Source organism: Pavona decussata, unplaced genomic scaffold, assembly GCF_977016875.1.
Source record: "Pavona decussata unplaced genomic scaffold, jaPavDecu1.1 SCAFFOLD_156, whole genome shotgun sequence".
In the NCBI taxonomy this organism is placed as follows: Eukaryota; Metazoa; Cnidaria; class Anthozoa; order Scleractinia; family Agariciidae; genus Pavona; species Pavona decussata.
Window position 1 is genome coordinate 1,232,970 of NW_028145568.1, and position 15,483 is coordinate 1,248,452.

The window sequence follows — 15,483 nt, forward strand, 5'->3', positions numbered from 1 at the left end:
TGTCTGGAAGTAACAGGTGATCCTCCTTAACTTGCAGTTTCACTTGTTATCTGCCTTCAGTAAAGTCAATTTCGTGTTCTAGATTATCATAAAGAGTGTTTTTCTTGTATAGGATGCCAATTGATTCACATTCCTAAAACTTCCTTAGGTCAGCCGACAAATCAGTGTCAGAGCAATCATCAGTTGCTATCTTGAGAACATGAGTGGCAATCAAACTTGTATTGAAGTCACTAAGATCACTTACCGCTCCACAAACAGGTCCTGACAGAACATAACCCAGCTTGGTTGCCATGGCGACTGGTTCAGAGGGTCCTCCCTTAATCATATCCCCCTCGACCAGAGTCCAATAACAATCCGCTACTGGAAGCATGTTCACTGTCAGGGGGTCTGATCCATATGAAGCATCAGCCATCTGCAGACCGTGCAAATGAGGGAATAAATCCTGAGCAATCTTAGTAGGTTGATTTGTAATGGGCCCACAGATAACAGGTACTGCGTAAGCTTGGATGTAAACAACCATTCCATCCAAGGTCCTGATCCCAACCTGCACCATGTTACACACACGCAATCTTGCATCTGAATGGTCAAATGCCTTGATTAGTAATGAATCCTTGCCAACCACTGGCAATTTCAAGGCATCACAAAGGTTCTCAGTAATATACGAGCGTTGGCTACCAGAATCAAATACCAGCCGTACTTGATGTGAGGGGATTTCCTCATCAGGTTGCACAACACAGGCTTGAGCTGTGTGCAAGAGTGTGGCACCCTTAGATTGACTGTAGCCTATATTAACTAAAGTACCAGTGCTTGAAGTGTGAGTGACAGATGATTCGTCTGACTGAGAACCAGTTGAAACCTTGCCTTTGTATGCTGCACTTGCAGATTCTGCATCACAAATTGATGTGTGGTGTGATCCGTTACATTTAAAGCAATGCATTCCGCTAAGGCAGTTCCTACACAGGTGTTGAGAACGCAAGCATAGGAAACATCGTCCCTTTTCCTCCAGTATTTTTCTTCTGCTCTCTAGATTCGTAACATTACACTTTAAATACGAGAACATGCTGGTGAGGTATCGTAGGAACTTCACTGTTCCTTCAAAAGTAATTCCTTGTGAATTTCTTTCATGATATCTGTCAACACCCATGTATCAGAGCCCAAGTCGCGGGTGACCAGTACACGGAAATTCTTTGGCAACTTTTGCATGAGCACTGGAGTTAGAAAACATCCATACATATTAGCTGATATTTTGAGACCTTGTAATGCCTGGATGTGAGATTCCACCTTGTCGTAAAGCTGACGTAGTTGCGTCGTGTTACCCGATGATGTCACCTTCGGAAGTTTTGTCAGTACATCAGACTTGTAACAATAACCTGTCGGTTTCCGTACCTGTCCTTCAACAGCTCAATAGCTCTTGCATATAGTCATCATTGGTTAACTGAAGACCAGAGATTGAATTGGCCAATGGGCCTTCCAACAACGACTTCAATTAGTTAAATTTGTCCACTTCACTCAAACTAGCGTTTTTATGGACAGCGGCTTCAAATGAATCTCAAAAGGATGACCACTTAATGGGGTTTCTAGCAAACTTCTTCAACTCTAACTTGGGCAACTTCACAGAGGTACTAGAATTGTGCTTGTTGGAGTGACTTGGCGATCCACTCGGCAAATTCAACTCTGCTGGACTTAAAGTTGTACGATATCTGTAATGCATCCCTGAACCTTTGATGCGTAGTCGGAGGATTAACATATCGCCTTGCCGATTTCCTCTTCGGCTTCAACTAAGTCCACGATCCCTGAGTTCAGATCCTGTAACTTCTCGTTCAGTGTCAATTTCCAAGTCTTTAGCTGGTTCTCATGACTCTTAATCAAGTCCTCCTTGAGAAAGTCAACCACATTATTCATGAGTTTATTCAAACAGGCTCTGCGCCCTCCTCGAATTCTGATCTTCTTCTTTAAGTCCGCAATGTTGTCTCCACTTGAACTCGAAGCGGTTCCCCACACTTGAATATCGCCGTTCTCTGTTCCCGGGTCGCGGCACCAATAATTGAAAAGGTTAAATGTATTCTGAATAAATTATACCCGTGGGTGGTCTAGAATTAGAGTAAATACACTCTATCGTCCTATCCAAAGTTCCACAAAAACTCAATCGAGAAAATAAACCGGAAAACAGCATACACAAAAGCACATGTTCGAAAAACCCTAGAGGGAGGGTTCATTATTACTCAACAAGCGCTATGTTCAAGTTCCTTCTATTATAGATTTTATCCGCTGGATAGCGAACTATCCGCTGATAAAATAATCTGCTCTTTAAACAACCGGGGCCTAATGCCAGTTTCTGATGCTTGTATATTTCAGATATTTTTGTATTTCGATTTTATACTAAAGTAAAAGTGTATGATTGAAACCTTGTTAAGAGCGTTAACTCAAGCCGAGATAAAACTGTTACCGTATTGTGCATCGTAACCTATTCCCGGCTTGCGTCGATGTTCAGTGAATCTCCTCGGAAGACTGAAAGAACTGATGAATCCTTTGAACTTGAGTCGTATGACACGAAGTCTGCTAATGAGCGATCGATATCAGTGCTTGTTTTTTCTGATTTAGCACGACAGCATGACTCTTCTTTATCGAAGGTGGATAGTTTGAAAACATAACCTCCCAACAACGGCTAGTTGAACACGAAATCCAAAAATCTAATTGCGGGAAACTGAAATTCACAGAAACAGCTTGTCAAACACCAAAAGACAAACATGACCCTTTGAAACTCAAGAGAGAACAACGTGGCTCTTTGCACGAGTCAGAAGTCCATAGAGTTTCCCGGCCAAGGCCTATCCGAGAAAGGAGACGTCAGAACTACATAAAGTTTCCTGGCCGAGCGATGCCCCTGCAAAATTCTTGCGTGGAGGACATTTTGGTGTCCTGACAGGAATGTCTGGAATGTCAAAACATGCTAGCTTTTTCACGCAGCATTGCCAACAAAAAAAGCACAGGCATACCAAGACATGATTGAAACTGTGTTCTCCTTCGTCCAACGCAATAACTAACACTTATGATCCCCACTCCTCGATCCCCGATCTCGGTATCCCAGGAAACCCAGAAAGTTATACCATCTGACACGATGTTAAGATATGAAAACATATCAAACGTGATCGGTATATAAACGTGTAACGTTGTAAAGTGAAACGAAGTGCAAAGAAGTGCATTCACGACTTGTTTCACCTTCCTTATCATAGTGTTAATTTGTATAAACTCCATATGTGGTCTACCCTGCAGTCGGAAAAAAAATGCGTTGTTAGACAAGTTGTTGTTTGCAGAGGACAGTCATCCTCATTGACCCAAATTGCTTACAGAGGCTTGTTTGCTTTGTATTATTTTGTTAGCAGTCCCCAGAAACAATGGTTATCTAGTAAATGGCTTTGAAAACAGTAAAGTTCATCAGTTAACCAGGATGTCAGTAAGCTGTGCTTGGATACATGTACGAGCTAACAAGTCACAGACTTTTTATATTATTCCATTCACCTGTACAGCAATTTCTAAAACAAAATTCTATGTTAGAGCAAAGGGACTCTTCACTAAGCCATATGTTACACAGAAATGAATACAAACTTTGAAGGTGCTTGAATTTGAAAAAAAATAAAAATAAAAATGATGGATTAACAAAAGCACGCAAGGTCATTAATTGCGATCAATTTTATTTGTTAGAGCCATTTCTCACATAAAATCCTCAGTGCTGGGCTGGCTTGCCTGGAAAAAAGCACTAAGTGACTTCTGATAAATTGCTAGATTCTCCTTCCAAATTGGCTTGTATTCATTTGTGAAGCAAAAGAAGAATTACTCCACCCATCCCTTCAATTGTAATTCAGGGTTGAAATTCACCTCAGCAAACTGAGCCATCCTTGTTAAACAGGCCTGCTCAGCTAATGTACTCGACCCCAGAGCGTGATAAAGTTATTTGATTCATCGTTCAAGAATGGCTGAATTTCACGATGAGGAACAAGTTAAAATATACATGTATCTTAAGTGTTTTTTGATTATCAAGAAATGAAGAAAGAGATTGTTAGAACACGTATTCAATAATTTTAAATACTTTGCAAAGTTGATGGTGCTGTTGACTGTGTCATTTTCACTTTGTGTCATTTTCATTTCACTAAAAAGTAAACATTTACACAAAACGCCTCGGTATAAACTGAATCCCATATGATAAATTAAAACGATTATACAATAGAAGCATTCTGCATGTAATTTTCATATTTTATGTTCTCGTGCATGTTAATTGTACTTTTTTCCTGTACTTGTCTAATTTGTAGATAAAAGGGGAACTAAACTAAACAAAAGGGAACGCTTGTGTGTTCAATCCCACCATTTATTTCAAAAATCACTAATATTAAGCTGATTGATGTAATATATCAAGCACGAGAAGGTGTGTTTCATCAGATATACAAACACTGAGAAGTAGGTTGAAAAGATGAGGCGAGGTGTTTGGATAACTGATGAAACACACTTTCCGAGTGTTTGATATGGCTTCTGATATGATCAATAATTCTTGGAGAAATTCAAGGCTAAAGTTGGCAAAAGTATATCGTAATTAGGAACACATATCCAAACCATGGTCATGGTAGTGATTTTCATTGTTTTCTCTTGATGAATTATTAATGAGTTTGAGAAAACTACATGTACATCAAACATCACAAAGGTGATACATTTGTTACTAACCAACATGGGAAAAATTTCATCTGCAAGTCAACTATTGAAGATTTCATATCTGTTACGTTCATTCTTGGCCCACCAAGCCATACTGTTAATACTAGTAATAATCAAAGATTAGAGAGTGCCTTTGATGATCTTAATCCCAGGCTCTCTCTCCTTTGCCAAGTTGGTGATGATGTCATCTGCCCCTGCAAATTATGCGGGAGATGCCAGACACATGTCCAATTAAGATCCATCCATTCGTTGATTGCCCCATACACTCTCGACTCCAATCTCTATTAGCAGTGCATTCTTTCTACGTCGAACGCAAAAATTATATTTCATGAGCAGATTTCCTTTCTGGAGCTAAGAAAGGATTTCATTTGAGTATTGTAAAACCAAAACCAGACTAATTACTTTGGTGAATCATAAGAACTGTAAACACTACAAAGAACAAATCAGAATTCGAAGCAAATACATCTAGCCAACTTCTCGCTGGGTGAGATAGTGGCATGAATTTTGCTAACCACTTACATTTTCAAAGCTATGTAAACCAAAACCAAATCAATTACCAAATTATTTTTGACAGTCAACTGACAACTGGTCTATTTGTTTGGTTTGATTAACTCAGAAAACACTGCAACACTTCACTTTCACACTGGAACTATGTTAAGCACAATTAACAATAATATTGCTTAAGCGTTTACATTTAAGCTGTAACTTCAATATCTGCTGTGGTCTTTTCTCAATTATGCTCTCTGCACTTTCTGTACAGCACTATAAAAAATCGAAATATTCTAAGTCGTGGTTTTCATTATTTAATTTTTTAAATTAGTTTCAGTTGCTTCAAGAACAAGGATTAACGTTCGTTTGAAACAGTTACAGATGGAAAAAAAATCAGGTACAGAGCTGAAGAAATACCTTACGTTAGATGACAAAGGACATGTAACCTTGGATATGAGAAAACAACAGCTCATAAAAGTTCCCCAAGGACTTGCTGATCTGACCAACCTGGAGAAACTCTATCTGCATAAAAATACCATTAAAAGATTACCAACAGGTGTCAACAAGCTCAAAAATCTCAAAGTGCTGCTCTTGGATAAGAACAGGTTGACTGACCTGCCTGATAGCATTGGTGACCTGAAGGAGCTCAGAGAGCTGAGTGTGTCTAGCAACAAGCTGTCCATTTTACCTACAAGTATACAGCACTTGACAAAGCTTGTAAAACTGAACTTGGGTGATAACGAATTAACATACTTGCCAGATAGCATTGGTGACCTGAAGGAGCTGAGAGAGCTGAATGTGTCAGAGAACCAGCTGTTCAATTTACCTACCAATATACACCAACTGACAAGGCTTGAAAAGCTGGACTTGCGTGGAAACAATTTAACATGCTTGCCTGATAGCATTAATGACCTGAAGGAACTGAGAGAGCTGATTGTGTCAGGCAACCAGCTGTCCAATTTACCTACCAGTATACAACAACTGACAAAGCTTGAAAAACTGGACTTGAGTGGAAACAAATTATCATGCTTGCCTGATAGCATTGGTGACCTGAAAGAGCTCAGAGAGCTGAGTGTGTCTAGCAACACGCTATCCATTTTACCTACAAGTATAAAGCACTTGGCAAAGCTTGTAAAACTGGACTTGAGTGATAACGAATTAACATGCTTGCCTGATAGCATTGGTGACCTGAAGGAGCTGAGAGAGCTGAATGTGTCAGGGAACCAGTTGCCCATATTACCTTCCAGTATACAACAACTGACAAAGCTTGAAAAGCTGGACTTGCATGGAAACAAATTAACATGCTTACCTGATAGCATTGGTGACTTGAAGGAGCTGAAAGATCTTTGTGTAGGGGTGAACCAGCTGTCCAATTTACCTACCAGTATACAACAACTGACAAAGCTTGAAAAGCTGGACTTGAGTGGAAACAAATTATCATGCTTACCTGATAGCATTGGTGACCTGAAAGAGCTCAGAGAGCTGAGTGTGTCTAGCAACAAGCTATCCATTTTACCTACAAGTATAAAGCACTTGGCAAAGCTTGTAAAACTGGACTTGAGTGATAACGAATTAACATGCTTGCCTGATAGCATTGGTGACTTGAAGGAGCTGAAAGATCTTTTTGTAGGGTGGAACCAGCTGTTCATTTTACCTACCAGTATACAACAACTGACAAAGCTTGAAAAGCTGGACTTGGGTGGAAACAAATTAACATGCTTGCCTGATAGCATTGGTGACTTGAAGGAGCTGAAAGATCTTTGTGTAGGGTTGAACCAGCTGTTCATTTTACCTACCAGTATACAACAACTGACAAAGCTTGAAAAGCTGGACTTGGGTGGAAACAAATTAACATGCTTGCCTGATAGCATTGGTGACCTGAAGGAGCTGAGAGAGCTGGATGTGTCACTCAACCAGTTGTCCAATTTACCTACCAGTATACAACAACCGACAAAGCTTGAAAAGCTGGACTTGGGTGGAAACGAATTAACATGCTTGCCTGATAGCATTTGTGACCTGAAGGAGCTGAGAGAGCTTTATGTGCAGTGGAACCAGCTGTCGAATTTACCTACCAGTATACAACCACTGACAAAGCTTGAAAAGCTGGACTTGGGTGGAAACAAATTAACATGCTTGTCTGATAGCATTGGTGACCTAAAGGAGCTAAGAGAGCTTTGTGTGCAGTGGAACAAGCTGTCCAATTTACCTACCAGTATACAACAACTGACAAAGCTTGAAAAGCTGGACTTTCTTGGAAACAAATTAACATGCTTGCCTAATAGCATTGGTGACCTGAAGGAGCTGAAAGAGCTGGATGTGTCATATAACCAGCTGTCCAATTTACCTACAAGTATAGAACAACTCACAAAGCTTGAAAAGCTGTACTTATATGCAAACGAATTAACATGCTTGCCCGATGGCATTGGTGACCTGAAGGAGCTCAGAGAGCTGAGCGTGCCTAGCAACAAGCTGTCCATGTTACCTACAAGTATACAGCACTTGACAAAGCTTGTAAAACTGAACTTGGGTGATAATGAATTAACATACTTGCCAGAAAGCATTGGTGACCTGAAGGAGCTTAGAGAGCTGGATGTGTTAGGGAACCAATGTTCCAATTTTTCTACAACAACTATACAACAACTGACAAAGCTTGAAAAGCTGGACTTGAGCAGAAACAGAATACAATACTTGCCTGAAGGCATTGGTGACTTGAAGGAGCTGAGAAAGCTCTGTGTGAGGTGGAACCGACTGTCCAATTTACCTACCAGTATACAACAACTGACAAAGCTTGAAAAGCTTGACTTGCGTGGAAACAAATCAACATGCTTGCCTAATAGCATTGGTAACCTGAAGGAGCTGAAAGAGCTGAATGTGTCAGGAAGCCAGCTGTTCACTTTACCTTCCAGTATAGGACAACTGACAAAGCTTGAAAAGCTGGACTTGCGTGAAAACAATTTAACATGCTTGCCTGATGGCATTGGTGACCTGAAGAAGCTAAGAGAGCTGAATGTGTCAGGGAACCAGCTGTTCATTTTACCTTCCAGTATAGGACAACTGACAAAGCTTGAGAAGCAGGACTTGCGTGGAAACAAATTAACATGCTTGCCTGATAGCATTGGTAACCTGAAGGACCTGAGAGAGCTGAATGTGTCAGGAAGCCAACTGTTCATTCTACCTTCCAGTATAGGACAACTGACAAAGCTTGAAAAGCTGGACTTGCATGGAAACAATTTAACATGCTTGCCTGATAGCATTGGTGACCTGAAGGAGCTGAGAAAGCTGATTGTGTCCAGAAACCAGTTGTCCATTTTACCTTCCAGTATACCACAACTGACAAAGCTTGTAGAACTGGACTTGAGTGATAACGAATTAACATGCTTGCCTGATAGCATTGGTGACCTGAAGGAGCTGGAAAAGGTATATGTAATAGGGAACGTTTTGACTTTTCACTCATTAGGAAGTCTTTTGGAGTTAAAGTTCAAGAAATCAAACATTGACATAGATATTTCAGGTGAGCATAAAGTAAATTTATTTTCATATTTTTTTTATTAAATTATGGACACACACAATCTTTATTACATTAACTGCATGCATGCTGACTGAACTATTACTTTTTCCGTGAAAAAAAAAAATGCTGTATAACATGGCATGGCAGAATATGCTTTTCAGGAAAAGAACTACTGAAAAGAGTAAAGTTTGAGTGAGTAATGAGCCAAATCGTTCCGTAGTAGAAATAACTATGGTGAATAGTGAATTTATAAATTTGCCCTACCGATGTATATATGTGTGTATATTAATAGGGCTTTGTGACCATAGTCTTAAGTGATAGCCTCTATCGCTAACAACAACACAGCTTTTTCTAGGGATTACATATTAAGGAAAAACGAAAATGGAGGAATTATGTCTTTGAAGGGCCTATTTAGGAGGATGAGTGGGTGACTTGTATAGTGAAATTTCTCGGTGCAAAGCTACAACAAGTAGGTGCCGCATTTATTTTTTATTAAATATTTCTTCAGGAAATCTGGTTTAGCATAGCTAGTTTAAACAGAGTCCTGGTTAAATAGGAAATAAACAAATAACAGAAAATCAATACAAAATAGCACACTAATAATATACATAGAGACACACCATTATTAATGGGATTCCGTACAGAAGCGCTTGAAGTGGTGTTTCGCCAGGGATTTGAACTTACTGAAGTCAGTTGCTGATCTAATATTACGCGGCAAAGAATTGTAAGCACGCGCACCATTAATCCTGAAGCTTCCCTGGCACTTGGTTGTTTTAGCTTGGGGCAGTCGTAACTGGTCATGATGCCTGGTGTAATAGGCATGGATTTGGTGAGCATGCTTAAATTGCGTCAGCAGGTATGCAGGCGCCATTCCATGGATACATTTATAGACGAGAACACATTTAAGGTAGTCTCGGTGTGCTTGCAGATTGGACCAACTGAATACGGTGAGCAGTTCATCGGACCCAACAGAACGGCCCTCGATTATACATGCAGCACGGCGATTAAGCTTATCTAAGTATGATTTACTACCCAGGCCACAGCTATCCCAGGCGACCGCGCAATAGTCTAACAAGGGCAGCACCATCGTGTTATATAATGTAAGATATGAGGATTTTGGTAATACCTTTCGAGCGCGGTGCAATATGGCTAATCTAGAAGAGATCTTTTTCCCCATAGAGCTGATATGCTCTTTCCAAGACAACGTTTGATCCATAATACCATAAGGTATTTAAAAGTATCCACCCTTTCTAAACTGGTGTTGTCTGCCGTGACCGAGAAACTGTCAACTGTGTTAAGCCGCTGGTGAGTGCCTATTAGCATCATTTTAGTTTTAGAAACATTAAGCATCAAGACATACTCGCAACGCCATTAAGAAATTTGAAAATGTAAACATTGTTAAAATATTAATTATATTCATTTTCGACGGTTCATTGAAGTTGTAAGTGGGCTGTTAAATTGAAAAAAGAGGGGTATAGTCGCACTACAAACCCAATAGACCCACACGGCGTGACAACCTGGTTTCTGTAGCATGGAAAATAAGCAACTAGGAATATTGATGCCTGGATGGGATGTTCGCCCATCAAAGGATCACCCCCAGCAGAATGTGTCCGGTACCCATTTATACACCTGGGTAAAAAGAGAAAATGAAATATAGTACACTTTAAAACGTAATTTTACATTGCATTTGTCCCTGCTTCTCTTATCATTTGTAAAAAGAGACAGTGTGGAGCAAAGTTTCTTGTCTTCAATCGATAAATCGATAAAATTTGGTAAATCTGATTTGATTAATATCGATTGTATAAATCAATCGATTTATCTTGGTTTTTACCGATTTTATCGATTTATATTGGAAGATGTTTTGTGCCATTGACATCAGCTCATCATTGGAATTTGTGCAAGAAATGACAATTGACTTCATGCAAATAGTACGTTTTTTGATCAACTGGTTGAAAATATCATGAGTGTTCATTTTCTGATGATGGCTGGATAACAGCCAGACTTGTACGCTCCTGATTTCTTCCGGTTTCTGTCGTTTTCAAACCATACTGCAACCGCAGTGCAACGAAACTGATTTTGTGTGTTACTAATGCGCCAAGTAATTATAATGTGTGCACTGTTTAGCCTTCTCATCATTCGAAGAAGAAAACAAGGAAAGCATTAGTCTCTTGCTTCTTGATGATATGCTGCTTCCGCGCTATTCATCAGCAAATTTATAAATTGGGGAAAGTCGTCGCTTAAGTGCATGGTTTTTTCACTTCTCATTACAAAGGGAAATTACAGTCGAACCTCCTCTAACGGCCACCTCTCTACAACGGCCACTTTTTTTTGTCCCGGCTGACAGTCCATACATTAGCTCTTGTTTAAACCTCTCTACAACAGCAATGGCCACTAAAGCGCGTCCCCAACTGCCAAAATAACCTCTCGACAACGGCCAGTTTTTCCAGCGACTGACGAAAACGTCGAGAATGGTCACGAAATTCGACTTGTACTTTTTTGTATACGTGAGAACTTTTTCTAAGAACATACTTAGAACATAGCTCAGGCTGAGAGTCAGTTAAGAACATTTTTATTTTGCTCATGCGTTTTTAGACTACGAGTAGAAGTTGCTAATTTTGGCGACTTTTATCCGGTGAATTCAAGCGCCCGAGAGAAAGTCACCTTCCGCGAGGAAACGCATCGAGAGGGAAATAAAAATGGACAAAATTATCAACTAAATTCGCAGTCTAATTTGTTTGTTTGTTTGTTGTTTTTTTTTTTTTTCGTTTTTTTTTTTATTTACGACTGAGTTGGTTGGAGAGACATCTTGTTCGCGGTAACAGCGCAAGTCGCACAAGAATTTGACAAGCAACTTGATACCATTGTATCCATTTTTTAAAATGATATACGGATTGTGATTGTGTTCTATTTACGGTATATGCTGCAGTAAACAAAAATTGTCTAAAATACTAATAGCGAATGTTGCGAAACTTGCTCGTTTCGTCTAGTTGACATTTTGTTTCAAAAAATTATTTACGTTTTATTGTGTATTTTATCTATATATATCTATATATAAACAAAGAAACAATAAAATGATTGCTTCACTCAGTCGCAGGAGTGTTCGATGCAAAAACATGCAGAGCGAAATATAAATTTAAGATAGAAAATGTACCACAGTTACTCGAGTTTCACGCACTAAGCGATCATCAGACTGTACCGTTGGAGTTAGTAGAGTTATAATTCAAGGAGGGCGGTTGGAGCGATCTTGCTTCTGATTGGCTGCGTAGAATTTATTTTCATGCCTGCATTTTGTAATTAACTCAGATCGTTTATTGATCAAATGGTCCATTATCAAACGAGCAAATCCATATCACGGACATCCCTCGCGCTGCAATTTGTGCTTATCTGAGAAGCTCTGCATGCTATCTGCTGACAAATCAACCCTCCTCAATAAACGATCTGAGTTAATAAATTCTACGCAGCCAATCAGAAGCAAGATCGCTCCAACCGCCCTCCTTAAATTATAACTCTACAAACTCCAACGGTACAGTCTGATGATCGCTTAGTGCGTGAAACTCGAGTAACTGTGTTACATTTTCTATCTTAAATTTATATCTATATATAAATATTATTTAACACTGGATTACCATTATAGGCTACAGTAAGCATGAACTTGCCACGATAAACATGTTATACTTCCCGAAAAAAAGGTGTCATATTACACCCCCACCTCCCCATAACGGCCACCTCTCCACAACAGCCATTTTCTTATGTCCCCAAGGTGGCCGTCGTGGAGAGGTTCAACTGTATTTAATTAGGTTTAGGACACTGGGAAATCAAACGCAGAAAAAACCCTCTTTTTCTTCAATGTTAAGGGTCTGAGCTTTACGTTTGATGTCAAATAACAACATTGTTGGACTTCCGTTATAAATCGATAAAATCATGAAAAATCGATAAAAACAATTTGACACACCTAATAGATTGATCGATTTTTCACTGATTGCCATTAACGCTGGAGATGTCCATTATCAATCAGTAAAAATCACTTAATCGATACCGATACCGATTTTTATCGATAGGCTACGCTGGAAATCACCGACCCTCCTATCTTCCGATCGAAAGTCCAACGCGCTAACCACTGCACCACCGCGCCTCCTGTCTGTTAAAACGTCTAAATGAGCTGTACAGTGAATTTCCACTTGGAAGAATTTCTCTGGAAAATTGGACAGCAGACTGAGAAAAAAGGGAGTTGTCACTGACCATTTTTTAGACCATCTTTGCGAAGCAATGCAGCTGAGAGCATCACCAACTCTTGAATGGACTTAAGGGTAGTACGTCCTGTGATCCTGGGTTTGGAAAATCAGTTTTTCTTTTATATGGCTAGATTGGAGATAAGAATTCCATCTGACATTTGTGTAAAAAAACCCTAAATTTTGAAAAGTGCACAAGTTTCTGCGGAAAAGTATTTTTAGAGAAAGCTTTTATGCAATCAGAGGTGTCGTGATCTCATATACATGTATGCGTGGGTACCCTGGGGAATTTTTGCGGCAAACACCTTCATTGGAGAGATGTTATTTCATGTTACATACCTTTGGAAAATTCTCATGTGGACGTTGCGTTATCAATACACATGGAAAACGCCAAAGCAAAAAAAGTCATTGAACACATCAAAGGCTCCTGTGAATGTAGACTCATCAGTAATTGAAATTAAGACGGCTATACACACTTCCTTGAAAGCTAAAAGAAATTATATCTTTGCCCGATCATGTAACGAGAAATAACCATTCTTGTACTATAAAAAATAATTTTCACGTGTTTTTTCATTCAAAGTTCGTGCCGACACTTCACTAATTGAATTTAAGACACCACACTTTGTGAAAAAAGGAAAAAACCTATAACTTTGCTCAGATTCAACGAAAAATCTTCATTCTTGCAATAAAATGATAGTCAAATTATCCTCTACACACTGATTAAGATTATTCTGATCATTGAGAAAAAAAATTTTCTCTTTTTTTTTTTTTTCAGTTATTGAGTTAACGACTCCGGACTTTCTGACAAACTGAAAAAACTTATAACTTTGCTCAGATTTAACGAAAAATCTCCATTCTTACACTAAAATGATTGTCAAATTATTCTCTACAGATTGAATAAGATTATTCTGATGCGTCGCAGACTCGTACCCAGTCGCTATTTATGTGTTTTATGGGTTGAGAAGATTGGATTCGAGGATGGATTGAGGCGTGCAGGGTGTTATGGGAAGAGGCGAAGGAAAAATAGCGACTGGCAGGTTTCGATCCAATATGGCGTTCGTCCAAAGAGTGATTTCTTTTTTGTTGGCTTGTAATGCTGTGCTGCCGTAATGGCGTCTTCCTGGGAATATTCGTGGGAAGACGGAATATGAATGAGATACTAACCTTCGATCCACAATTCACTGAAAGAACTGTCCAAATCACCCACATTGTCTTCCCGCGAAAAAGCCATTACGGCAGCACCACATTACAAGCCAACAAAAAAGAAATCACTCATCGGACGAACGCTTTAGCGCGTAAATACCAAACCAGAACCCGCAGTGAATTTTGACTGTACGAAATGTCGAAAATTACTCCGTTTTCTTGAAAAAGAGCACTGCACGGTTCCTCGCACGAATGCATGGATCTGTCAAACCAGGAGCCATAATCAGGGATGGAGACCATAAGCGTGGGTTCCACGCGTCCCCATTTGTTGCACCAAAAAAATTTATTTTTAGAAAAAATTGTGCCACCCTTCACGTCATAAACCCACGCGGATACACGCAAATTTGCGTGGGGCTACTACCTAATATGGAGAATGGAAGAGAAAGTCCAGTTCGGTTTCGCCAAAATTACATAATTTTTAAATACTTTGAATGTGAAAATAACATTTTATTACCCTGTAAATGTTTAAGTTCCTTCGTCTAACCTTACGAAACTAAAGCTTTGGGGAAAACTCCAGCAAATTCTCCTGGCTGAGTAGAAAACATTAAACCTTACAGTACAAATATAAAATATTCTCTGCGTTACTGATATATACAAACTTAAATTTTATTTGACAAGTCAGTTTCAACCATTTATTTCAAATTAGGGGTAAACCCTTAAGGAGACGGGTTAAGGCCATCGCCTCAAACATTTTCTAAGCGCTTACCGGCATGAACATTCGGCTTTACAACCAAATTTTGTAAACTGTTATTTTTCGAGTGTAATAAGCCGGCCAAAGTTTAGCATAAAAAAACTTTTAATGCTGAGTGCCTGTGAAACAGGTATAATGGTTAAACGGTTAAATGGTTAGGGATTACCGATCAAAAGGTTAAAAAGAATTCAGTTTATTGGCAGAAATTGCGTAGTCAAGCTAAAAGCCGTCGAATTGAGCAGATTTCGTTCACAGATCAGTGCCAAATTTTTCAACATCGGAATTTCTCGATTACTTTTTTCTGAAAAGCTTACTGCTTCTTATGACGGCTGTTGGATTCAGTGCTGCTTTCTAGAAGTATTACACGTATAAGACTTGAATTTAATGTTCATTCGTTTATTATTTGTCGATTTTTTTGGTCATCTAAGGGACAAGAAAGCTGTAAACACGTTCTTATCTGTTTTCAAACTCTTTCTTTTTTTCAAGTTCGCAGGATAAATTTACTCAACGTCAAACTAGCAACTTTAACATCAAAATAAGCTAACAACTCGCAAAATGCCTCCAGCAGAACTTAAGAACTGACAAGGTGAAACAAAACTACTAGCGGACAAACGTCAAGTTTTCATGCATGACCGCGGGAGTGAAAACAAGTTAAAATGACAGAA

General features: G+C 39.2%; 2 protein-coding genes across 3 annotated transcripts in view; one reads left to right on the plus strand and one right to left on the minus strand.

Annotated features, from left to right (window-relative positions):
* Positions 1-15,483, minus strand: part of LOC146465168 (uncharacterized) — a 134,589-nt gene that overhangs the window by 51,449 nt on the left and 67,657 nt on the right. The window lies entirely within an intron of this gene.
* LOC146465169 (uncharacterized) overlaps positions 5,569-15,483 on the plus strand; it is a 57,303-nt gene continuing 47,388 nt past the window's right edge. The window contains exon 1 of the mRNA XM_085128797.1: positions 5,569-8,698. Coding sequence (XP_084984923.1) covers positions 5,569-8,698 — 3,130 coding nt within the window. The remainder of the gene's footprint in view (positions 8,699-15,483) is intronic.